Consider the following 23,724-nt stretch of genomic DNA (forward strand, 5'->3'; position numbering starts at 1 on the left):
GCCTACCCCAATGGGGCAATAGGACTACAAACATGGACATAAACCGGTTCTCAAAATAGGCCCTCCCTTCCAGGTATAGGATACCTGTGTCCCTGTTTGCTCTGTGGTAAAAAGAGTCATTGTAGTTTTTCTCTTTCCAGTCTAAACCCACCCCCCTTAAAACAGAGTTTTGGGATCCACATCTCTGCCAGGGCTCTCCATCCCTGGAGGTCTCACTAAACACCTCCTCCTCCCAATCTAACCACAGCCCCATGACCCACCTGGTCTGTCCTGTTCTCCCCATACATCTTTCACAACCTAGGGTCCTCCAACCTGCACAATGTGGCAGCCTCTGTCCCTATCCATTCTCCCAGGAGGCCACTCCAGTGTAACAGCTGCCACCATCTGCTCCTTGAGAAAACCTTGAGCCCCTTGGATCAACTCAGGCCTCCTCAGGAATTGCCCCTCATTTCCAATCATTAGGCTTCAGCAGGGAAGAGCTGTCTAGGTGTTCCCCTGGAAGGTCTGGGACCTGGAACCCTCTTCTTTGCCTCTGGAAAATGACATTTCTTTGGAGTATGGAGTCATCAGCTCTTTCCTTTCTGAGCTTTGAAGGCAAGGGAATGGACTCCTTGGGTCCCTCACCATCCCCAGACTTTAGGCCCAGAGGGTACCCAGTGAATGAATGAGTTATGCCTGACAACCAAGTTTCAAGTGTGGAAGGAAGCTCAGGTGCCTATTAGGGGCGGTGGGGAGCTATGGACGGTGGGGGCAGGAGAGCAGAAAGCTGAGGGGTCAGGATAGGGGCTGCTCCTGGAATCTCTCGACCAGCAGTGATGAACCAGCTAGAGCCTCCCACCCTGGAGCTTTCTCAGCCACTCTCAGGGCCAGGGACGGGACGAGCCGGCCTGGCAGCAGGCACCGGGCCCAGCCGCGTCTTCACTCCCACCAACAAAAAGGGGCGGGGGGGAGAGAGAGAGAGAGAGAAAGAGAGAGAGACCGGGCGCGGCGGGCCAGCTGGCCGGTGGGGAGTCCCGGGCGTGGGCGCTGGGAGCTGGGGAAGCCCCGCCGGCACCTCCCAGGCTACGGTGTGAGAGGGGTGGAGAATGGGGTGGGGGGGTTGGGAGAGCGTCCTCCTCCCGCGGGCCTCATTGTCCTCCTCTGTAAAGTGGCCCCCCTTCTGAGGGCTGGTACGCGCGCCAAGGTCTGGCAGGGGCCGACGTGCGCCGGGACCGGCCGAGAGTGACCGGCACCGGGAGGCGGAGGCCGGGACCCCCTCCTCTCCGCGGCGGGGGCGGGGCCTTAGGGGGCTGGCCCTTGTGAAGGCGGGCCCTGAGCGGGGGCGGGGCCGTGGCAGGCACCTGGGTGAGGTCGCGCCGCCCCGCCCCCTTGCACTTCCGTGTGCAGCGGCTCGAGAGAGGGAGGCTGCGGCACCGGGATCCCCGGAGCGACCCTCGGCATCCGCCCGCCGCGCTGAGGCCCGGACGGGACTCAGCGGCCTCCGGGCCCGTCCCGGTCGGGCCCGCATCGACCCCCAGTCCTCGCGCGCGCCCCGGAACGGAGCAGGGAGCTGGACCCCAGACGTCGAGACCCCTGGCGCCTGGAGGTGCGCGGGAGGTGAGTGAGGGCCGGGACCGGACGAGGGAGCCGGGCTACCCTTAGAGCGCGCCGCCCCTCCCTTCCCCCTCTCCAATCCGGTTCTCGTTTCCAAAACTGAGAAACTGAGCCGCGGCCAGCGAAAGTCCCCGCCGCGCTCCGAGACCCGCCGGTGCCTCCGTCCCCGGTCCGTCGGTCTGTCCCTCCGTTCAGCGGTACGGGCCGAGGCCCTCTCGTTGGTCTGCTCCCGGCCCCTCTACCCGCCAGTATGTCCCTAGACCCTCCGAGCGTCCGCCCGTCCCCGTCGATTCCCTGGGGCCCTCGGTCGGTCCATCTGTCCCCACCCCCTCTTGTGTTCCCGCGTCCGCGTTTTCCTAATCTTGATCTGTCTGTCCTTAGACCTCCGCGTGCCCCACCCCCACCGCACCTCCCGCCGCCCCTGGATCCCGTCCTCCCAGAGCCGCGCCCCCAACCCACGCTCGTCGCCCCCTGCCGGTCCCGCCGCCTCTCCTTTTCTACCGCGGAGCAGGAGCCAGGCCGCCTGCCTTGCCTCGCCGCCCGCCCCTGGGTCCCTGCCCGGCCCAGCCGGAGCGGCGCCTCCTTCTCGCTCGCTCTCTCCTTTCAGTCTGGGTGTCTCTCTCGGTCTTTCTCCATCTGTCTCCGGCTGGGCGTGGCTCCAGTCTCCACCATCCCCCTTACCGCCCCACCCCTCCGCCCCTCTGAGCCCCCTCGCCTAGAGGCCCCTTCCAGGTCCCGTCGGTCCTAGCCCCTCCGCAATTCAGACGCCACCCCTCCCCCCGTGGGTCCCGGCCAGGTGAGGGGAGAGAGTGGAGGAGATTCGGGGTGAAGAGGCTGGAGGTGGGCACCGTCAGAACTGTCCTACTTTTCTGACTCTCATTTCCTCCCGTGAGAAGGGAGAGCCCCACTAAGCCCCCCACTCACACCTGGTCAGAAGGATTTGCTGTGCGTAAGAGCATCCCCTTCTCCTCTGGTCCCTACCCTATACGGTTGGACTTGACTCCTTGTAATGAGTTGCCTGTATCTGGACATGTAGGTACATTGTGTGTCTGTGTCTGCCTGTGTGTTCTTTGTCACTGTGTCTGGAACTTGCCTCTGTGGTCTTTTCCCACCTGTGTGCCTTCCCTATGTACATGTGTGTATGTCTGTGTGTCCTGAGGCTCTGTGTGCCCTTCGCAACTCTGTGTGCACTATGTCTTGGTGTGTCCTTTATCACCAGATTCCCGTCAATGTGTTGGGGTGTGTGTGTGTCTTTGTGTGCCTATGTGTCCCTTGTGTGTCTGGACAGTCCTATGTTGTACACTGGGCATGCCATGGTGACCCACTGGCCAAATACATTTGAGCTGTTAGTTTTGGGAGCCTGTGTTAGAGTGTTAGCCCACCAGGCTCATGTGTGTGTCTGAGTGTGGGTATGTGTGTAACACTCGTTCTTCCTCTCCCTCTGCTACTGAGCCTCTGTGACCAGGCTGACCTGGTCACCAAGGGAGGGGACTGGTCCCTTGAGTTTCCTTGTTCCTGCTGTGGACTGAGTTGGGGTGCAGTGGACAGGCCGGTAGAGGGCAGTCCTGTTTGTGTGTGTGTGTGTGTGTGTGTGTGTGTGTGTGTGTGTGTGTGTGATGTAGAGGTGTTTGGACAGCTATACCTAGCTATAGGCTGGTATAAGGGATCTGGTGTGTTCAGAACTGTGGCTGGGCGAGACTGGTGAGTGTGTGACTGGTGGGAGACTCACAGTCTGACTATGAAACTGCCAGTCTGTGTGCTAGGGAGTCCCTGTGATTGTAGGGAACCGAGAGTGTGGTGCCTGTGCCCCGAGGTGACAGTGCTGGGCAGGAAGGTGAGAGCCCCAGTGTGTGTGAGCATGTGGGAGGCTGTGAGGGTGTGGATGTGCACGGGGCACCTCAAGGCCAGCCCTGGTTCCTGGGGAGTTGGGGAAGGCCTCTATCTCTTGCCTTCCTCTGCTCCCCCAAGTTGAAGGATACCCGAGGGCAAGTCTTTGGGTTTGCAGTGCTGTGACCAAGACCTAGGGCTCAAATACTCACTGTGCCTCTTACGGGCGCAAGACTGGGGCTAGGCCTCTCTAAGGCTGAGTCCCCTTACCTGCAGAATGGAGAAAGTTGCTGTGAGGACTTGAGGTCCTGTGTCAACAGTCCTCTAACACAGGCTTGCTTGTCAGAGCTCAGCACATGCTAAGTCTTATTTGGAGACCACTCCCCCCTGCCTACTCTATGGTCTCCATTTTCCTGAGAGCTGGGCTAATAAAAGCCCAGATAGTCCCCCACCCAGTTTCTTTTCTGTGATGTGTCTGGTGCCCCCTCCCGTGCCCTTTACCAGACTGCTTTCGGAAGGGCTGAGGGCTGGCAGAGACCCCAGCAGCCTTATTCAGCCCACTTGACACCTGCCCAGTCTCAGCAACACTGATGGGGAAGAAGGGGCTCGGGGGGGTGATTTGGAGCTTGACTGCAGGATGCTGACACCATTTAGCTGCCACAGCTAATTGGAGTTTAAATTAAAATTAGAAATAAAGTACAGACAAGCCTGAGGATGACTCAGTCCCTAGGGAGCGGTGATGGGGGTCTTCAGTGGGAGGAGGAGCTCACATCTTGGGGAGAGGAATCTTTTGTGGAGGCCCAGGCCTTTCAGCCAGGAGACCTGGGACACCTTGCTGCCATTGCCATTCCTTCCTTCTAGGATCTCTCTGGGCCTCGGTTTTTTCAGCTGTATAATGGGCACAATATTAATGTGAGAATCACCTGAGCTAAAAGGTGTAAAACAAAGAATAAAAAAGTGTCATGAGGCACCTGGGTGGCTCAGTTGGTTGAGCATCCAACTTCTGATATCAGTTCAGGTCGTGATCTCCTTGTTCAGAATCAAGCCCCTCGTAGCACTCCGTGCTCAGCATGGAGCCTGCTTAAGATTCTCTCTCTCCCTCTCTCTCTCTGCCCCCTCCTTCAAAATAAATAAATAAACATTTTTTTTAAAAATGTCACTATTCATTTGGTACTCCCAAGGTGAGTCTAGCACAGGAGCTATATCATGCCGCATCACTGGGGCCTCAGAACCACCTGGAGAGATGTAGTCTCCTCATTTTAAAGATAAGATAAACTGAGGCTCAGGGAAATTACCCCAGGCCACAGAGCAGTGGCTCCCCCAATTGCCACTAGGTCTCCTAAGTCATAGGGCAACCTCTTGCAGACAGGAAGATTAGGACAACCTCGGGCGGACAGTGGGAGCTTTCTTGCTGCATCTGTAGTCTGGAAATGCTCTGAGGGCTGAGACACAGCGATCCAACCCCTAGCGTGGAGAGGACACGGGGCCGGTGCCCTGGAGAAGTTGGGCCCAACACTCCACTTCACAGAAGAGAAAACTGGGTCCAAAGAGGCTGAGGCCTCAGAGCCAGATGGGGCTGAGCCAGGCCTGCGTTGGTCGTTTTGGGGCTGACTGATGGGGAAAGCCTATTTGGCAGTGCCTCCCAGCTCAGCTGTTGCCTCTTGTTCCTGCAGGTCTGCCTGGAACTGGCCCAGGTGAGGGCAGCGGACCTACTTCTGGTGGTGGTAGTGTGGCGGTGGCTGCAGCAGGAGCCAGGACTGGGTGCAAGGGGGAGCCAGGAGCCCCAGGTAAGACTGGATCCTCCTAGACAGATGGACATATGGACAGTGTGCCAGGGTGGCCTTCCTCTTTGGGTTCCTCCCCATCTGCTGGGGCTGGGGCTGGGGCTGGGTCGGGTAGGGGAAGGGTCACACAGAGTCCCTGGGTTGAGTGAGGGGCCTGGGTGCCCAGAGCGGGCAGCAGTTGGCCTTGCCTATGAGGGCTCCCTGCCTGACACTGGCTCTTGGCCCAGGGAAGACTGTGGCCTTGGAGCTCAGAGGCCTGGGGCCCACCGGCCGTCTGGGGTGAGGAGGGGTGACATTTTGCTAGTCAGTTAGAAAGAAGGCGGGGCATGTGCCAAGGGTTCAGGGTGGATGTATCAGCTTTTCTATGGCCTCTTGTCTCTGCCTCAGGCTGTTCTCATCATCTCACAGGGAAACTGAGGTTTGCCCTGGGCCCCACGGTGGGTTGGACACCAAACTGAGAATGGAATGAGGTCTCTCCTGAGTTCTTTTCCACATCCCAGTTCCCTCATTTGCCCATCTTCTCTGGGGTGAAGGAGAGATACACAATTCTCCTCCCCAGCCTCCAGATTCTGGGTGAGTTAGGCAGTCTCTAAGTAATACTGGGGAAGGCTGCACTCAGGCTCCTTATAAAGCTAAAGATTCCTTCTTTTGGGGCCAGACCTCCTTCCTTCTGCCCTCATTATAATGAAAACAGCCCTGAGAGTTACCTATCGAATGTCCAAAGTTCAGTGGATAAGATTCTGGGGTGTGATTGAGGGGGTTTGCTGAGGGCACTTGGAACCTAGGGAGTGACAGTGGGGAGGGGTGGCAAAGGTGGTCTTTCCTCAGGGAGGCCTCCCTGATCAACCCCTGCTCCTGCCCCTACTGCCCCACTCCCGCCCCTACTGGTATCTACAGGTTTTTGGGGGGCAGCAGGGGTGGGGGGTGGTGGTGAATAGATCAGTGGGGGCTGTGCTCTCAGAGCTTAACTTGGAGGGGAAGGAGGGCAGGAGGGCAGGGCCCTGGCTCCTGGGATGGGAGTGGGGGCTAAACAAGGGGAGGGTCATCATTGGGTCTGCTGTTTATTCAACTTACCATCAAACCTGGTGAGGGGAGGAGGTGACGTGTCCTTGGCGGGCTGGAGGCCTCTGCTACCTGAGGTCAGGGACCCACCCACTCCCAGCACTGAGCCTCATTCCCTAAGAAATTCAACCAATTAGTCTCGGAGCCAGCCCACTTTCAAAGCTCAAACCTCATCTCCCAGCCGGCGCAGACACAGATATGCTCACACAGGGATATAGAAACTGAACTGCCCTCTGCGCCCAGGCCTGCACACCCTCAAGTGTCCACACATGCACCACACATGCGCACACACATCCACAGGCATGCTCAAACACGCACTCGGGTGCTCGGCCAGTCACCCTTGCATTCAGAAGCCTGCCCACACACACCACACTGCCCATCCTGGGTCAGGAAACGGGGTCCTTGGTCAGGGTCACAACCCAGCCTGTGTCTGGCACTGAGGGTGAGGTTTGAGGTGTGGTTGTGACCACAGGTGCTCCAGGGGGCTGGGCCACACCAGGAGGTGGGCTCTGCCTGCCCAGGCATTCACCAGCCATCCTGCTCACCTGGGCCAGATCCACCCCCCCCACCCCCCCCCCCACCCCCCCCACCCCGGCTGACCAGGACTCAGTAGGGGGTGGGGGGAGGGACGATGGGGGACAACTTCAGCTGTGCTGGCACTGTTTGTGGCTGCTGCCGCAGAGGAGGAAGTGGGCTGCCTGTGGTCATGGGGCTAAGGTGCTCGAAGGTGGGTGGGGGTCCAATCAGTTCCTCTGTCCCCACAGTGTCAGTGCCTACAGTGGAGTTGCTGGGCTCTGGCGACTGGGAGGCAAGCAGGGTACTTCTCCCAGGGCGGTCTGTACACTTTCCAAGGCCTGGGCCCAGGGAGAGATCTGTCCATCTGAGGTGCTTCCGGAGGCTCACTTCCCTTGGGCTGCCCAGGAAGTGGTTTCAGAGTGGGACTGACCAGCCCTCCGGCTGTGGCCTGCCCCGCCCCGGCCTTGCCTGTGAGGGGAGCAGGGCCTGGCCAGTGGGTTAGGCTGACTGACCAGGCTTCCCGCTGCCAGGGCTGACCAGGCCTTGACAGAGGCCTGAGGAGAGGGCTCGGGGAGCTGAGGCTATGAAGTCCCCTGCAACCCCCATCACCCCAGCTCCTCCTTTCCTCTGAGCTCAGAGGCTCAGAGCGCTAACTCTGGCAGGCAGAGCCGCGTCGCGTGAACTGGCGTCGGCTGGGTTGCGTCTCAGGGATTAGCCGGCTCCAAGCTGTACGAATGAACTTGGACAAGTGGCTTTGATGCCTGGTGCCTCATCTTTCTTCTCTGACAGATGAGACAATGATAGCATCCATCTTCCTGTGGTTGTGCCGGAAGCTACAGATAATGTATGCAAAGTAGCTAGCATCTTGCCTGGCACTTTATTAGTGTTTAAGGGGTAGAAACTGGAGTTATGTAAAGCACTTAGCACTCAGTTTGTGGTAACAATCCCCCAAAACAGCAAGTGGTACTGATGGTGGGGTTATTATCGTCTGAAGGCCTGGGCACTGGCCCAGTGTCACAGGGCCAGGTGGCTGCACAACGCGACTGAGAAGCCAGGTCTCAGGCTCCTTCACTCCCGCTCTGTTCTGCCTCCCGGTGGCAATGCTGCAGGGTGGGGAGGGTACGTTCCATGTCCTCTGAGGAGAGGAGCTGCAGGGCGGAGCAGCTGTGCCCACTCAGCAGCCCAGCCCCCTCACTCCCTTTCAAAGGGAGGAAAATAGATCTCATGACAAATGGATGCAGGGAAGAGAAAGGCAGCTGCCTGCTGCCCCCTCAGCCTCCCCTGGGCCCCTTCCCTGACTCTGGTCCCCTGCGGGACGTTGGGCCTGGAGAAACTGACGCTGGTGATGGGGGTGGTGGGTGGTGAGCCCTCCTGCCAGACTGCCTACCCTTTGGACCCCTGGAGTCAGCCTGTGGACTGGGAAGGGGGTAGACATCTGGGGATAGAAACTCCCCCTACACACATGTCCATACATACATCCTTGACACGTGGCGGCTGGTGACAGGGACATGCTTGTGCTAGCGACAGGGAGGGGAAGCCCTTTGCTATCCAGGGCCCAGAGGCTGGGGGCCTCGGGTGTTGGTGTGGTAATGATAGTGGTATTGTAGGCGGGGGCCAGAAGACTGGAGGGCTGGAGATTGGCAGGGGTCTGGGCTAGGAGTTTTGAGTGAGGGCATATCCTGAAGGTTTAGGAGCAAGACCTCTGCAAGCACCAGACAGACCTGGGTTCGAATTCTCACTTGATATTTACTGGCTGTGTAGTCTTGAGCCAGGGACTAGACTGCTTTGAGCCTCAGCTGCCTCATCTGTGAAATGGGAAGGTGAAGGAGTTGTCCATTTGAGACCTGAATGATAAGGAGCCCGTGTGTGTTTCAGAGGAGGGGCAGGAAGACAGAACAGCAAATGCGGAGACTCCTAAGCAGGAAGGAACTTGGCTGTTCAGGGAACTGAAAGGGGTCACTGTGGCCTGGGGCAGAGGAGTGAGGGGAAGGCAGTGGCCGAGGAGGTCAGGGAGGGTGGGTCAGGCCCGGGGGAGGCGCCTAGGCTTATTGGGAAGGAAAAGGTAACCATTAGGGACTTGGGCAGGGAGTGACGAGATCTGCCTTAGTTGCTGGGGCAGAAGGACTGTGGGGCCAGAGCAGAGGATGGAGAGCAAGCAGGTGCAGAGCCTGGGGAAGGTGATAGGGTGCTAGGATGGGGACAGCGGTGGACAGAAGAGATTACTTCAGGGTAGAATGCAGCACAGAACTGATGGTGATGCTGTGTGGGGAGGAGGGTGAACCCCCCACCTCCTCTGGTGTCATGGGGCCAGTGCTGGCCCTGCTAGGAGATGAGGGGACACTTGCGTGGAGGACATGAGGAGGCCTGGCTCAAGTGCATTTGAGTGTCTCTAGAGCATGGTGAGCTTGGGGAGGCAGGTGGGCCCACAGGCAGGCCTGGAGTTTGTGGGACCTGAGCTGAAAGCAGAGACATGAGAGTCAAGAGGTAGCGTGCAAGCCTGGGCTGGGGAGGACGGGGTTCGGCAGGTCTTTGGTGGGAAAGTTCAAGAGGCCCTCGGTATGGGGTTGGGATGGCTGTCCCTCGAAGGTCCCTGCCAAGGTGCCCAGGAGGGCAGGCTTGCGGTGGCTGAGCCACTGTTTTCACAACAGCCCCGGAAGCTTTGGATCATGTCACTGGCTTGTTGGGTAAACAGGCACAGTGGAGCGGCTAGATCAGATGCTTGCTTGGTGTGGGCTGCAGGGGCTGGGAGCCCGGACCAGGGTGGAGGGAGACAGGAGGATTGCAGGGCCTTCTAGAACTAGGGCTGGAGAAAGCTTGTGGGTCTGAAGTATCAGTACAGGGAGACCGAGGCCCTGAGAGAGAGAGCAGCTAGCCCAGGGTCTGCCAATGGTCTCAGGCTGCCTTTGCCAAGCCTGGTCTTTTCCCAGAGCAACAGTCCAGAGCAGGGCATTACAGGGGTGGGAGGCTTGAGAGAGCCCCTTTACCACTGATCCTGGTGACAGGACGGCTGGAAATGGGCAGGGGGGCAGGTGTGGAGAGGCCAGGTGTGAGGGTGGAGGAGGTGATAAGGATGATGGTGCCAGGTCTTGCACTCAGCACAGCCTCCTAGGCAGGGCAAGATCACTCCCTTTTACAGACGGGGATGCCAGGGCACCTTCACCAGGCTCACAGGGCACCAAGGAGCAGACCAGGTCTGAACTAGACCTGTCCAACCCACACCCAGGCCCCCACTCCTAAGTTCCTGTGTTCACTGCCCGCCATGGGATGGCACGCCATGGCCCTGCCTCTCTCCCGGCTTCTCCCGATCCCCAGATGGGGAGGCGTCATCCGAGCCCTACTCCCCTTGTGGTGATGGGTGGCAAAAGCCTTAGGCGCCCATTTCACCTTCTCCCAAACACAGAGATTAATGCCAACTATGGGGAGAACCATGGGAATCTGGAAGTAGGCCTCTGGGGGTGCAGAGGGACAAGGTGGAGGAAGTAGACTCGGGGCCCACCTCTTTGGAGGCTGGAGGAGGAACCATTCCCACCCCCAGGCACACAGACATGCCCTCACCCCACAGGAGGCCAGGTGGCCAGTTCCAGAGTTAGAACTGGAGGGTCCCCCTCTGCCTCCCCACGGGGCTGCCCCAACGGCTTTGTGGCTTTGGATGAATTGCTCTCTTTTTGTTGAGTTCTGCTCAGTGAGTCTGAGCTCACTGGAGGTCATGTGTGAGGTACCTGGCGTGGCCGTCCCACCTGACAGGTGTGAACCTTCCCCTCCTTCCGTGTGCCAGGCCTCGGACTGCCACCTGTGACCCCTGGTCTCGTCCTCAGCCTCCGCTGTCCCCTCAGATGGGTGGGCGGGGAGGCCTGCCCAGTGATGTATGCGACTGGCCCACTTCTTCCTCTGTGCACTTTGGACTTTGCTCTGGGCCAGGAGGGACTTTCTCTGCCTCCTTCCGTGGAGAGGCCCAGCCTGCCTGACACCCAGCTGCTGTTTCCCTCCTTAGCCGTTGTGCCCCAGGGGCTGTGGTCGAAAAGGCTACATTTGGACATTCCTGGTGCCAGACCCTAGCCAGACGTGTGTGGGTGCTTCCAGACTTGTGTGTTTATCCCTGTGTCTGCCTGGAATATCTCTGTCCATTGTGCTGGTGATACCGTGTGTGCACACAGATGTCTCTGCGCTTATGAGTGCATGAGGGTATCGATGTCTGTCAACAGGTGACAGCGGTTGTGGGGGGTGGTGTTTCTCAGTGTGTGTCACTGAGTCATCCTAGGAGTGTGTATGTGCCTGTGGTTACAACCATCTGTGTGTGTGTCTAACTGCAAGCAGGGTTCCCCATGTGTAACTGTGTTTGGGTTGGTGGGTGTGCCCGTGTGTGCACACATGTGCAGTTATTCTGGGAAAGACCCTCATGTACCCCCCACCCCAGCTCTTCACAGAGGCCCCCTTGTCCTCAGTCCTGCCATGAAGGGGCCTTTGTTTCTCCCTCAGGGGGTACCTGGAACTCTCCCTCTGACTGAGCCCAGGGCTTCCCCAATCCTAGGACTAGCTGAGTGACTCAAGGCCTGGGCCTGGCATGGACTATGCCCCCAAGAAGGTCCTATCCTCACCCCTCCCCTTAACCATGTGCTGGCAGGAGGAGTGTGAGCCAGTGACAGCCAGGGTCCCAAGTCTTGCCTCTCAGACCCTTCCAGATCCTCTGACTGGCTGGGCCAGCTGCACCCCTGCACATCTCTCAGATTGAAGCCTGGTCCCCATTCTACCCCAGCCCCTCTCGCTCCCTTCCACTCACTACCTGAGCAGCGGTCATATTCTCCTCTGTAATTACATATTTATGTGACTGTCGCCCACCTTCCTAGCTGTGAGTTCCATGGCCCAGTATGTCTTGTCACTGTGGTGCCTGCTGGCTGGGCCTGAGGAGGGCTGGACTGGGCCTTTGGGACTTAGAGCCCCCACCCCATCGTGTGCAGAATTATGTCACCACCTTTACGTGCTTTCCTGGGAAGAGGGTCCACATCTTTCATTGGTTCTCAGGGTATGACCACCCCTTTGCAATTGCAGAGGCTTCACTCATGCTGCTCAGGCCTCACCTGTGATTCCCACTGGATCCCTGTGGACAGGGTCAGCCTGGCAGAATGATTTTTGAATGTCCCCAGGACATTCATATGTGTGGCCAGAGCTGAGAAGCCCAAGACAGGGACTGAGACAGTGCCCAGAGAACAGACCCAGGTCCTCAGCATGCACTTCTCAGACAACTGCACAGGGTACCTGTAGTGAGTACATGAGGCAGGGAAGAAGCTGGCTTCCTGATTCCCCAGGGTTGGCCTTTAGAACTGTCTGGAAGGATATGTAGGAATTCAGGACATTCTGGCTGAGGGAATAGCATATGTAAAAGAGGGGGCTTAAAAGCGAGATAGGAGTTCACAGAGTAGCCAGAGGTGAGACCTGAGGTGAAGCAAGCCAGGGCCAGGCTGAGGTCTGGGGTTTCTCCAAGGGCAGTGGGAGCCCAGGAGGTTTCATGGGTTGGTGGTGACTGGGGTCGCTGGGGAAAGGGAGGAGAGTCCACTGCAGTGGTTGGTCTGTGAGGAGCGGGGCAAGAAGGAGCACTCATGGGGGTTGGGAGCAAGTGTCTGGACTTGCTCTGGGACTTGGCTATGATCTGAGACCGTAGCTGGTTCTCCTCCAAGACAAAGCTGGTCATATGGAGGCTGGGGCACAGGACCTGGTGGAAGGGCCTTAGAGGGGACCTTGCCTAGCCCTTCCCCTCCCCCACCTCCTGCTCTTCTTGCTGAGCCCATTTCCTGGGTTGTGAAACCCCTGTGGCCTCTCTGACTTGCTTCCGTCTGGGAAGGCCATCTGGGGAGGCCATCCTCCCTGCCAAGCCCGGCTGCCTTGCCCTGTTGCTGCTCTGCCAGAGTCAGCCCTGTTCCATACTACTGATCACACTGCCTTTCACTCGCCTTCACTCCCACTCTCTGGGCCTCATGTGTCCTCCCTCCTTCATTCATCCTTTTAGGCCCAAGTGGGCTAGACCTTGAACTACTTCCCAGGCCGGGTCTGTATACCGAGGAAATCCTGGGCCGACACTGCCTCCACTTTGCAGCCAACTCCACCCAGCCTTGACTGGCAGCGGGTGGTACCTTCCATGGGCAGGCGACAGGGGCTGGCCCCAAGATTGGGCAGATATGTGTGGGAAAGGGTTGCATGGGAGGAGGGCATCTTCTGCCCCAGCAGCTGCCCTGGCTCTGTTTGCTTGCCTTTCTCGACCTCAGCCTGCCCCCTCTTAGTTCCCTGGCAGATTTTCTGAGGGAGCCTCCATCTATGTTTGCACACACTCCCCAAGAGCCTGGCCAAGTCTCTCTTCTTGGGGCCCCACTTTGCTCCTCGGTCCAGTGGGCATGTCCCTGTGGCCTATGAGACAGAATCCAGTGCCAGGGAAGGACCGGAGTAGAGGGGCCAGGTCGGGTCTGGGGACCTGGAGACTCTCATTGCAGGACCTCATTCTTGGTTTCCCCCTCCCTGCAAAGAGGAGATGGGTGGGTCAGTGTCTAAAGGTCCATCTCTTAGATATGTTTTGATTTAATGGGTTTTATTTTTCACCTTTAACAAAACTGTTATTGAACAGATTACACGCGATTGCTGTGGAAGAGTTAGAAAGTACACTTCTATTCCGGATGGCACACCTCAGGCCATGTCTCCCACATCACCCCCATTGCTGGAACACACTCACGGGTGTACACGTGGATGTGCAGCATGCACACTTGTCCTCTGTGCCCCAGGAGTCCTCACCAGTGCGGTCACTCTGCTCACCTCAAGGTTGGCCTTGTCCACTGCCCTGGACGGCCTGGGAGTACATTACCCTGGAGGAGGTGACCTGCCTGCTCTGGTCCTGCCCAGCACCACCTTTCCTTACCTCTGGGTGGCTGGTCTAGGGTGGGGTGGGGAGCCGAGTCAGTGGGCCCTCATGCCTTGGGACTGGAATCTAGTATGGCCTAGGCTTCCCCAGGTTTTGAGCACCAGAGGCTGGCCCAAGGGGCTGGGATGGGCGGAAAGGTAGAATTCAGGGGTCTGTACCACCCTCATACAGAAAAGGAAGAGGTCCTCAAGGTCAGGTCTAGGACTGGCCCAGAGGGGGTTGGGCAGATAGACTCTGATTAAGCACAGGGCACCACTCTCCTGGTGCCCTTACCCCTCTCCTCGTTTCCTCTGTCCTCAGTGTCTGTGTGTGGTGCTTGGCACATTTATCTGTCTGTACCTTTGCTCCCTCTTTCCCTTTGTCTCTTCTTCCTGACATGGTATACGGGAAAGAACATCGGCTGCAAGATGCAGGCCTGGATTCAAATCCTTCTACCACTTACTGGCTGTGTGACCTTGGGCAGGGCATTTAACCTCTCCAAATCTGTTTCTTCATCAGTAAAATACCCACTTCCAGAACCAGCACGGACACGAAGTGAGCTAATGCCATTACAAGGTTAATCTGGTGTGTGTTGGCCTTAGGGAAGGATGATCCTTCTTATAAGTGAGGGTGCTGAGATTCACCCCCAGATCCTCTGACTCTGTGTCCGGTGCTCCCCCACTTCATAGGGCTGCCTCTGCTATGGGCTGAAGAAACTGGAGAGTAGAGATTAACAGCCCACTGCTAGCTGGGAAAGGCCTGGCTGGCCTCAGCCGGCTCTGAGGGGCAGGTCCCCATGGAGGTCTGTGTGGGATCAGCCCTTGCCACTTCCATGGCCTGGCAGAGCGGCAGTGAGGCTGAGCCAGTGGCCTTCCTTTGGGGCCTGTGGGCCTGGGCCTATTTGCATGGGGGCTATAAATAATCGGCACACCTTGCTTTTGTGCTGTTACTTCAGTCCCTGGTTTCCCCACCAGTGTTCAGACTGCAAGGTAGATGGGCAGCGCTGGCTCCACTGTGCAGGGCCCAAGACCTCTCTCAGGGTCACGTGGTAATAGAAGAAGATCCTGGTTCATGGTGTCTGTCTCCCTCCTGGGGTCTGGGCCGTGCAGTGGGGTGGAGGGCCCATGCCCTAGTTTTAATCTACGAAGTTGGGGATGGGTGACCCAACCCTGGGGTTACTGCTGAGTAGCCCCATGGGTCCCCCTCCTCATGGCACTGCGGCCTGGCTGCACAGGTTTGGGGCCAGGGCTGGGGCTTGCTGTGGTTACGGTTTCCCTCCAGTGGCTTCTAACTGAGCAGCAGCTGCTCTGAGTGTGATCATTGGGTGCTGGAGCACAGGCCTGATTGGCGGCCTGCGAGGCTGGGCTCTGCTTCACATTCCTGGGGCTTCTCTGATTCCATCTCCTCCATGCAGCCCCCTGGGGTGGTCCCCATGGACAGAAGTGGGTGAGGTCATGGAGCCTGGGACCATCTGGACTGGGCCCCAAGGGGAGGCGGTGGGGAGGCATCTTGACTGCTTGCCTCAAATGCCCAGATCATTTTGCCACCAAGGCTACCCTGACCCCCTCTCTCGCAGGAACCCAGGCCCCTGCAGCGTGACTACTGCTCCTCTGTCCCTGCCGGTGTGACCACTCAGCCCTCATCCTCTGAGATACTCAGAAAGCCCGTCAGTGCCCCACCCTGGGTCCCAGGGTTATCCTGTTGGGAAGCACACGGCCCAGCGTGTCTGCTGGGGTTGGGCCTGGGGATTATGGATGCAAACTTGTGGCAAACGTGTGCTGTGCAGGGGCCCTGCCGATCATCTGGACCCCCCAGGGAGAACTCAGCTGGGTGCTCCACACCTTGGGTCCCCAGGCCAGCAGGGTGGCCTCACGAAGGGCACGATGCCCTTTTTGCCCGACAGTTTGGGACATTCACCCAGATTCACACACACACACACACACACACACACACACACACACACACACAGCCAGCCTGGCCCATGCAGCCTGCTTTCTTTCCCATTCACATTAGCTCAGTGCCCACTTTGTGCCAGCCACTCACACCGTCAGACACGCCAGCTCACACACTCACACACGCTTGAGTTCAGGGAGGAGCCAGCAGCCCCCCACGGCTGGCTTCTCCTCCCTGCCTACCAAGAGGTCATAGTGGCTGGTTTGGCTGGTCTTACGCTGAAGGCTTTGGGATCTGAGCTCAGATGTGAGCTTACACACCCATTCTGGCTCCTTCTGAGTAGGAGCCAGGCCTGGGCAGGGGACGTGGTGGGGTCTGCCTCGCCTGGCGCACCTCCCCTCTCCCCTGGCTGCTGGCCTCAGAAGACCGGCGGGGCCCCTGGGCTGGGCTTCAGGCTGAGGTCAATGTTTCCTGTGAGCTCATCTGGGCTGGGAGCTCTCGGCAGACCCGGCTGCTACTCTGGCTGCCTTGTGGAGGAGCTGGGGGAGCTATCCCAGGGGCAGGGCGGCTCTGGCATATTCACATGTATGGGGTGGGGGGGGGGTCTAGGGGCACGTGTCTGAGACTGCCGCCACGCTGGCTTACGTTCAATATGGAGTGAGTACATACGTATGTGCATGTACATGAGTGAGTGTTCGTTCAACCATGTTTATGGAGCAGCCTCGTGTGTGGGGCCCAGAGCCAGTGTCCACGTAGGTGTATGAGGGTACACCCAGGGGCTTGCACATGTGGCCCTCCTCCAGGAATAACAACCCAAAAGACCCTCAGGGTCACCTCCTTGAGTGACCCTTGATTTGAGGAAGAGCAAGGAATAGGGCGAGATGTGGGGGTGACCTGTGTGGTTTAAAAAACAAATTCAGTGTTACGTTCAACATTAAAATAGTTTTGTATTTCGGAAAAATTAGTTGGAAAGCGCAGGCAACCTCTGTAGGATGAGGGGCACCTGACCCCGAGGGGCTGGGGTTCAAAAGGTCAGGGGTGAGGGTGGGGCCTTTCCCTGCCCTGGTCCCTGAATGAAGTGGGTGCTTAATTAGTGGAATCTCAGCTTTAGCTTCTGGCTCAGCCTCAGGGTTTCCGTTTCTCCATCTGAAAGGTGGGGGTGGTTATCTTGGCCCTATTTGTCCTCCTGGGTAGTTATGAATAAAAAACAAACTTCGAAAACCAAGAAGATCTGCAAGGGAACAGGGTGCAGGGAGGCGGGGGTACCGTCCTGTCCATCTTGGCTGGCACTGACGTGCTGGAGCCCAGCATATACCGAGTGCTCAGCACATAGTACGTGCACAGGAATTGGGTATTACAGGGGGCCTTAAATGAGTCCCCAAATAAATGACTCATGGTCACAGACTCAATGCCTCCAGGGTCCCGGTAGGTTTTGGAAAGGAGTAAAAAGGGGGCCCCTGGCCTGGAGTAGACTGGCAGGAGTGCCAGCCAGCTGTTGCCCAGTGTGCTTGAGGTCACATCTTCATTTTACCAGGGATGCCACAAATCCAGACTTCTAGAAAACGTCTCAGTTTTGGCAACGGCAACTAGAACTAGTGCCCTGTAAGCACTAACTCAATGGGCCAAACTCAATGCGGTGAGAGTCCCCCGGGGGCACCCGAGCAGCGCCTCCTGGGACTGTCCCTTGCTGCCCGGCCTCACCCATTCTGTCTGTACAGCCGTACTGCAGGCCCCAGCATGGCACCGTTCCTGCGTATCGCCTTCACCTCCTATGAGCTCGGCTCCCTGCAGGCTGCGGACGAGGCCAGCCAGCCCTTCTGTGCCGTGAAGATGAAGGAGGCACTTAGCACAGGTAGGACTGAGAATCCAGGCTTGGTGGGAGGCCCTGCAGGGCCCATGCCTTGTTCCCCTAGAACTTCCGAGGGATCCTTCTCTTCCTCATCCTTACCTCCCGGCCCAGCCCAGCTGTGGATGTAGGACCGTGGAGACCACCGAGTGCCCGTAGGGCTTCTAGCATTGGCTGTGTAGAGCCTTCTCCAGGGTGATCGTGGGGTGGAGGTGGGGGGGAGGGGGGATTCTGGCTCCTCCCCCATTGGTGGGTTCACCCAACAATTTCCTCATGCTCATCTGTGCCAGCCCCTGTACTGGACACTGAGGACACTGCCATGCTCCAGGGCTGACTTAGCCCTGCCCTCATGGGGCTCACAGTCAGGTGTGGGAGCCAGACAATGAGTCCCGTGACAGGGAAGCCCACAGGAAGCACTGTCCCAGGCTGGGATCTCAGCAAGGTCCTCCTGGAAGAGACAAACATCTCACACCATTCCTTCTTGCTTCTGTCCTCACTTGCTGAGCCCCTGGCTCATCCCTTAGGTCCCGGCTGAGCTGTCCCTTCTTCCAGGAGGCATTCCCTGACCCTTAGGCTGGGGCATACCACCTGACCATGACCCAGAGCAGGTCTAAAGCCCTGGCCTTGCTTTCTTCAATCTCATCACAGCTGTGGTTTAACATTTACTTGAGGAATTAATGGGCTCATGTCTCTGCCCTGGACTGGGCTCTAGGGAGACAGGCACTGTTTTTCACTTTTCTTTCTGCCGTGTTCTTTACCTCCAAATGCCAAGGCTGGCATGATGGGCCTCCACATTTGTTCACTGAGTGCATGAGGGGAGGTGACAGCTAAGTGGGGCTGAGGAAGAGGGTCACAGGAAGAGGGAAGAGCAGGGGCTGGGATGGGATCTAGCAGGGCTTCCTAGAGGAGCTGCAGGCAGCTGTGTGCTCTGGAGTGTGTTAGGAATAACATGAGGCTGGAGAGGTGAGCAGAGCACAGTTGTGAAGGCGGGGGAGTGGAAACGTCAGAGGGAGAGCCAGGCGGATTCTCTCCGGCTGAAGGCTATGGGAAGTCTGGGGGTGGGGTGGTGGGACAGAGGGACCCCAGCCGGACCTTGCCTGCCCGGCCATGTTGCAGAGCGCGGGAAGACACTGGTGCAGAAGAAGCCCACCATGTATCCCGAGTGGAAGTCCACGTTCGATGCCCACATCTACGAGGGCCGCGTCATCCAGATTGTGCTGATGCGAGCAGCCGAAGAGCCGATGTCTGAGGTGACAGTGGGTGTGTCGGTACTGGCCGAGCGCTGCAAGAAGAACAACGGCAAGGCCGAGTTCTGGGTGAGGACGTGAGGGCTGCAGCGTGTGCACGCACGTGTGCGGGCCCCTGGGTGAGCCTGGCTGCGGGGTGCAGGTCCTGTCTGGCCACTGGAGCAGCTCTGCGATCGGTGCTGGCTCTGTGATTTACCAGATCCCAGCCCCTCTGAGCCCAGTTCTGAATCTGTAAAAGGAGAAGCTAGTAAAAGACCCCACCTCAGGGTCATTTGTTCAGGTGACATGAGTCACTGGATGCCAAGGGCTTATTGTAGCGCTGGGCACATAGTAGGTGCTAAAGGGAGCCATCCTTGCCATTGCGACTACTCTTTTCCCTTTTAATTTTGTGAAAGCACGATATGCACAAGGTAAAACATTTCAGAATGTATGTAAGGGTATGTCCTGGCCCCACCACCAGGCACCGCACCCACTTCTCAGAGGCCCCCATTGTTCCAAGTTCTGTTTGGAGCCTTCACAGATATTCCAGGCCCAGGCAGGCATTAGGGAACACACTTATGTCTCCTCAACAGTGAGGAGGTGGGAGAAAGGGAAGGCTTATGGCCATCACTCACCTGCTGAAACCTGGACTTCGCACATGCATATGGCCATGTGGCCCTCATGGCCACGGGATGTCAGCGCTGGCAGAGCACCTCTTGCCCCCTGAGGTTACATGTGGGCTCCTGCAGCCAAGATGTCCCCACTGGAAAGACACTATGACCGTGAGGGACTCTGGTGAGCCTCCAGTGAGGCATGAAGGGGCCAGGAGAGAAGTTGACCTAGGGCTGTACGAACACTTGGCTGGTCAGGTAGAGATACTTGCTGTGCTGTCTGTCTACTCCATCAAGAAACGATATCAGTCACCAGGCATGGGTGTTGGCAGAGGTGAAGGTCCTGCCAGAAGCAGCCAGTCTATGTGAGGAGACTGGGCATACAGAGACTCGGACACAGAGAGAACCAGCGTGGGTGTCTCAACACGCATGTGTCTGTGTCTCTGTGTGTGCAGGGACTTGGGGGTGTGGGGGGGGCATTCTAAGATCCTTGTTAAGGGGGCAGCCAGGAGTGGGGGTGGGGAGTTTCCCTTCCCACTCTGTTCCTGGGCCATGTGGCCGGGCTGGGTGTGGGCTGGATCTTTTCACTTCCCCAAATGTAATAATACCTCTGGGTAGAGGGTGGGGGCGGGGCTCAGGGGCGGGGCCGTGCCCACACTGGGCAGACAGGTGTCTGGCTAGGCTGCCAGGACTCCCTTGGCCTTGGGGGACCAACCATGGGGGCGGGTTCTGAGTCCAGCATGGCTGGAGCCCGCCCTCATTGACCCCCCACCCCCACCCCTTCCCTACCCTCACCCCTGCAGCTGGACCTGCAACCCCAGGCCAAGGTGTTGATGTCTGTGCAGTATTTCCTGGAAGACATAGGTAAGACCCTCCCTATCTGGGCTGGGGGTGTAGGTTCAGAGGCCAGAGCCAGGACAGAACCTTAGGGAAGCAGTCCCTGTGGGCAGTCTGTCCAGGGCCACCCTGGGAGGGACTACAGGAACGTTACCCTTTCCGGGGCTGGGGCTGACTTCACTACTGCACGGCCGCCAGATTGCAAACAGTCTATGCGGGGTGAAGACGAGGCCAAGTTCCCAACAATGAACCGCCGTGGAGCCATCAAGCAGGCCAAGATCCACTACATCAAGAACCATGAGTTTATTGCCACCTTCTTCAGACAGCCCACCTTCTGTTCTGTATGCAAAGACTTTGTTTGGTGAGGGCTGGCTGTGCCTCTTGAGAGTGGGGTCTGGGGAGGGAGGGCCCCACACCCAGAACTCACCCTGCCTGGGGATTTGCCTTTCAGGGGTCTCAACAAGCAAGGCTACAAATGCAGGCGTAAGTGTCTCCACTGCCCGGTCTGTTTGCACACGTGTGTCTGCCAGTACCCGCGTGCGTTCTCAGGAAAGCCCATGTCCCTGTGCAGGGATCACATGTCTAGACTCTGTGTGCTTGCATGTGTGCATGTGAGATTTTCCACGTCAGAGTGTCTGTGTACGAGAACCACACTCAGTGGGTGCATGAGCGGGCTTGCTCTGGCTCATGAAAGCCAGTTCTCTGTGTCTTTTCCCAGGCTTTGGCGCAGTATTTACATAGAAATCAGCCAATGCTACTTATCACGGCTCTTTTCCCCTGCAGAGGCTATTAGACCTTTTACAGTATACCCTTGGCTGCACATGTGCTTCTGTTTAGACATGTGTGTATATGGGTACACACATATAAGACACCTCCACAGTGGTGCTGGTTCTGAACACAAGCTCTGGGGGTACCTGGATGGCTCAGTCAGCTAATCGTTCAACTTCGGCTCAGGTCATGATCTCATGGTTCATGGGTTCGAGCCCCACGTTAGGCTCTGTGCTGACAGCTCAGAGCCTAGGGCCTGCTTCAGTTTCTGTGTCTCCCTCTCTTTCTGCCCCTCCCCCACTCACGCTCTGCCTCTATCTCAAAAATAAATAAAAAATAAAAAATTAAAAAATTAAAAATTAATTTTAAATTAAATTTTAAATTAAATTTTAAATTAAATTTAAAAAATTTTAATTTATTTAAAAATTAATTTAAAAAATCAAAAATTAAAAAAAAATTGAGCACAAGCTCTGGAGCCAGATGGCCTGGGTTTGAATCCTAACTCTGCCACTTCCTATTTGTAGGGCCTTAGAGTGACTTAACCTTTCTGTGCCTCAGTAAAATGGGGATAATAGCCTTTATGAAGATCAAATGGGATAAAATATATAAAGCGGCAGTTTAGGTGACTGGCACATAGTAAGCATTTTATATAGAGAGCGTATTGTCATTACGCAGAAGTGTGTATATTCTGGTGTCTTTGTGGTGGCGTGTGTGTGTGTGTGTGTGTGTGTGTGTGTGTGTGTGCATGTGCATGCATGTGCATGAGAGAGCTTAGGACCTGTTTGCTGTCCCAAGCATAGCAGAGAGACAGGAGGCTCTCTGCCTGTAGTCCTCTCACTGCAATACTCTGTGCCCTCATTGCTGCCCCCACTGCCCACTAGGACCCCTTGAACCTTCCCTAATCTCTGAGATCCTCCAATTGGCCCGCCCTCCCTGCTCCTCCCCTTTCCAGGCCCCTCCTACGAGGCCAGGCAGGAGGAGAGAAAAAGCAAGCTGTGGGCCCCAGGCGTCTGTGGGGTGAGGGTGTGGGCGAGCAGGGAGAACAGTGGCTTTGTATAGAGGGCTGGACTGGGCCAGCGGGCGCCAGCTCACAGCTCTGCCCCTCCTGGTGCCTTCCCATCCCCCTCCTGGCCTGTGCCTCCTCAAGAATGCAACGCTGCCATCCACAAGAAATGCATCGACAAGATCATCGGCCGGTGCACCGGCACCGCAGCCAACAGCCGGGATACCATAGTGAGGCTGGGCCCAGGGCGGGGGACCTGGGGGGGCTTGGCCAGCTGGGAGGGATTTGGGCTCCCCACCCCTTCCCTGTGGAGCTTGCCCTTCTCCCCATTTTTCTTGGTTGCCTCCTTGGACTTCCAGATTGCCCAGTTCCTGCACCTTCCCCCCTGCCCCCCCTACCCCATGGCCCAGTGGAGCCCTTTTGAGCATCTTGCCATGCAAGGGGTTGAGGAGAGCTAGGGGTTGAGGAAGGAGCTAGAGCTGGCATGTGACCCTCAACCTGTGACACTCTCCTTCCCAGTTCCAGAAAGAACGTTTCAACATCGACATGCCGCACCGATTCAAGGTTTACAACTACATGAGCCCCACCTTCTGTGACCACTGTGGCAGCCTGCTGTGGGGGCTGGTGAAGCAGGGACTAAAATGTGAAGGTGCGTGCCACCCAGCTCCGGGGACTAGGGCTGGGAAGGAGGGCACTCCCAGCTGGTGCCTGCCCACCCAGACCTCCTAAACTCCCACTAACTAATGCTGCCTTTGCCCCGCTGCTGGGGAAGGCCTCGATGTCCCCTCCCCACTGGCTTCCCCATTTACCTGCTGTGTGACCAGGAGTCCCCACTGCTCTGAGCTCAGTGTCCTCAAGTGGAAGATAGGGGTAAGAGTAGAGTAGGGCCCAGGGAATCACTGAGGGACAAGCAGGCGGAAGGTGTTGAGCAAACATGTTTCACAGACCCCTTCCCTGGCCCCAGGCTTTAGTGAGGCAGAAACAGGAGGCCCCCTGAGAGGAAAAGTGGCTTGTCTAGGTTGCCCTAGACATTCTTTGAAGGGTTTAGAGTTAGGTCTCCTATCTTGTGCCTTTTTTTTCTTTTTCTTCTTTAAATAATGAAAGATTTAAAGCACTCACGATGGCTTCAGATGCATTTTTTTTTTAAGACCAGAAACCCAGCAGACTCCACCAAAGCCCTGCTTCCTCCTGCTCCCTCCTCCCCTCCTCCTCTCCTCCCTGCACTTGGCTGAGCCCGGGGGAACGGGGACAGTTCTCCCAGAGCCTGCCGGCAGCCTGTCAGGCCCTGCCTGAGCCGGGGCCCTGATGGCCCTGTGTCTGCTTCACCCCAGACTGTGGCATGAATGTGCACCATAAGTGCCAGAAGAAGGTGGCCAACCTCTGTGGCATTAACCAGAAGCTCTTGGCTGAGGCGTTGAACCAAGTGAGCCAGGTAGGCAGACACGGTGGGAACCCTGGACACAAGGTGGCAGGATTGGGGGTGGGCCGTCAGGGCTCATGCTACTATTAGGGAACCTGAGCCTGGGGGTGGGGAGTGGGTGGGCAGCATTTGTGTTCATGACCCCACTTCTGGAAGATGTAGTCCAAGAATTAGCAGAAGGTGGTGGGCTTGTTCTCATATAAGAAATTATTCAAGTGGTTGTGTACTTGGTGAGCCCGGAGGACCACAAGGTTGGAATGCTTGGAACTAAGAGCCCTTATTGTGTGTATGTTTTATGTGTTGTGTATGTTGTGTGTTTGGGTGTGGGTGGAGCTTGAGAAATGCCATAACACTTTAAGGTAAAATTCTAGAATCAATTACCAGTGAAGGCAACACAAATAATCCATTGAGTAAGTGGTGGGAGGGTTCAATGTACAAAATTTTCTTTCTATTCAGTG

At 57.2% G+C, this 23,724-nt stretch overlaps 1 protein-coding gene across 1 annotated transcript in view; it reads left to right on the plus strand.

Annotated features, from left to right (window-relative positions):
- Positions 1-1,380: 1,380 nt before the first annotated feature.
- The window catches only part of PRKCD (protein kinase C delta), a 29,677-nt gene continuing 7,333 nt past the window's right edge, over positions 1,381-23,724 (plus strand). The window contains exons 1-10 of the mRNA XM_047849189.1: positions 1,381-1,596; positions 5,094-5,207; positions 17,274-17,407; positions 18,518-18,717; positions 20,042-20,102; positions 20,274-20,436; positions 20,527-20,558; positions 21,991-22,076; positions 22,366-22,495; positions 23,178-23,278. Of these exons, the coding sequence (XP_047705145.1) occupies positions 17,293-17,407; positions 18,518-18,717; positions 20,042-20,102; positions 20,274-20,436; positions 20,527-20,558; positions 21,991-22,076; positions 22,366-22,495; positions 23,178-23,278 (888 nt within the window). The 5' untranslated portion in view covers positions 1,381-1,596; positions 5,094-5,207; positions 17,274-17,292. The remainder of the gene's footprint in view (positions 1,597-5,093; positions 5,208-17,273; positions 17,408-18,517; positions 18,718-20,041; positions 20,103-20,273; positions 20,437-20,526; positions 20,559-21,990; positions 22,077-22,365; positions 22,496-23,177; positions 23,279-23,724) is intronic.

Source organism: Prionailurus viverrinus, chromosome A2 (assembly GCF_022837055.1).
Source record: "Prionailurus viverrinus isolate Anna chromosome A2, UM_Priviv_1.0, whole genome shotgun sequence".
Classification (NCBI taxonomy): domain Eukaryota; kingdom Metazoa; phylum Chordata; class Mammalia; order Carnivora; family Felidae; genus Prionailurus; species Prionailurus viverrinus.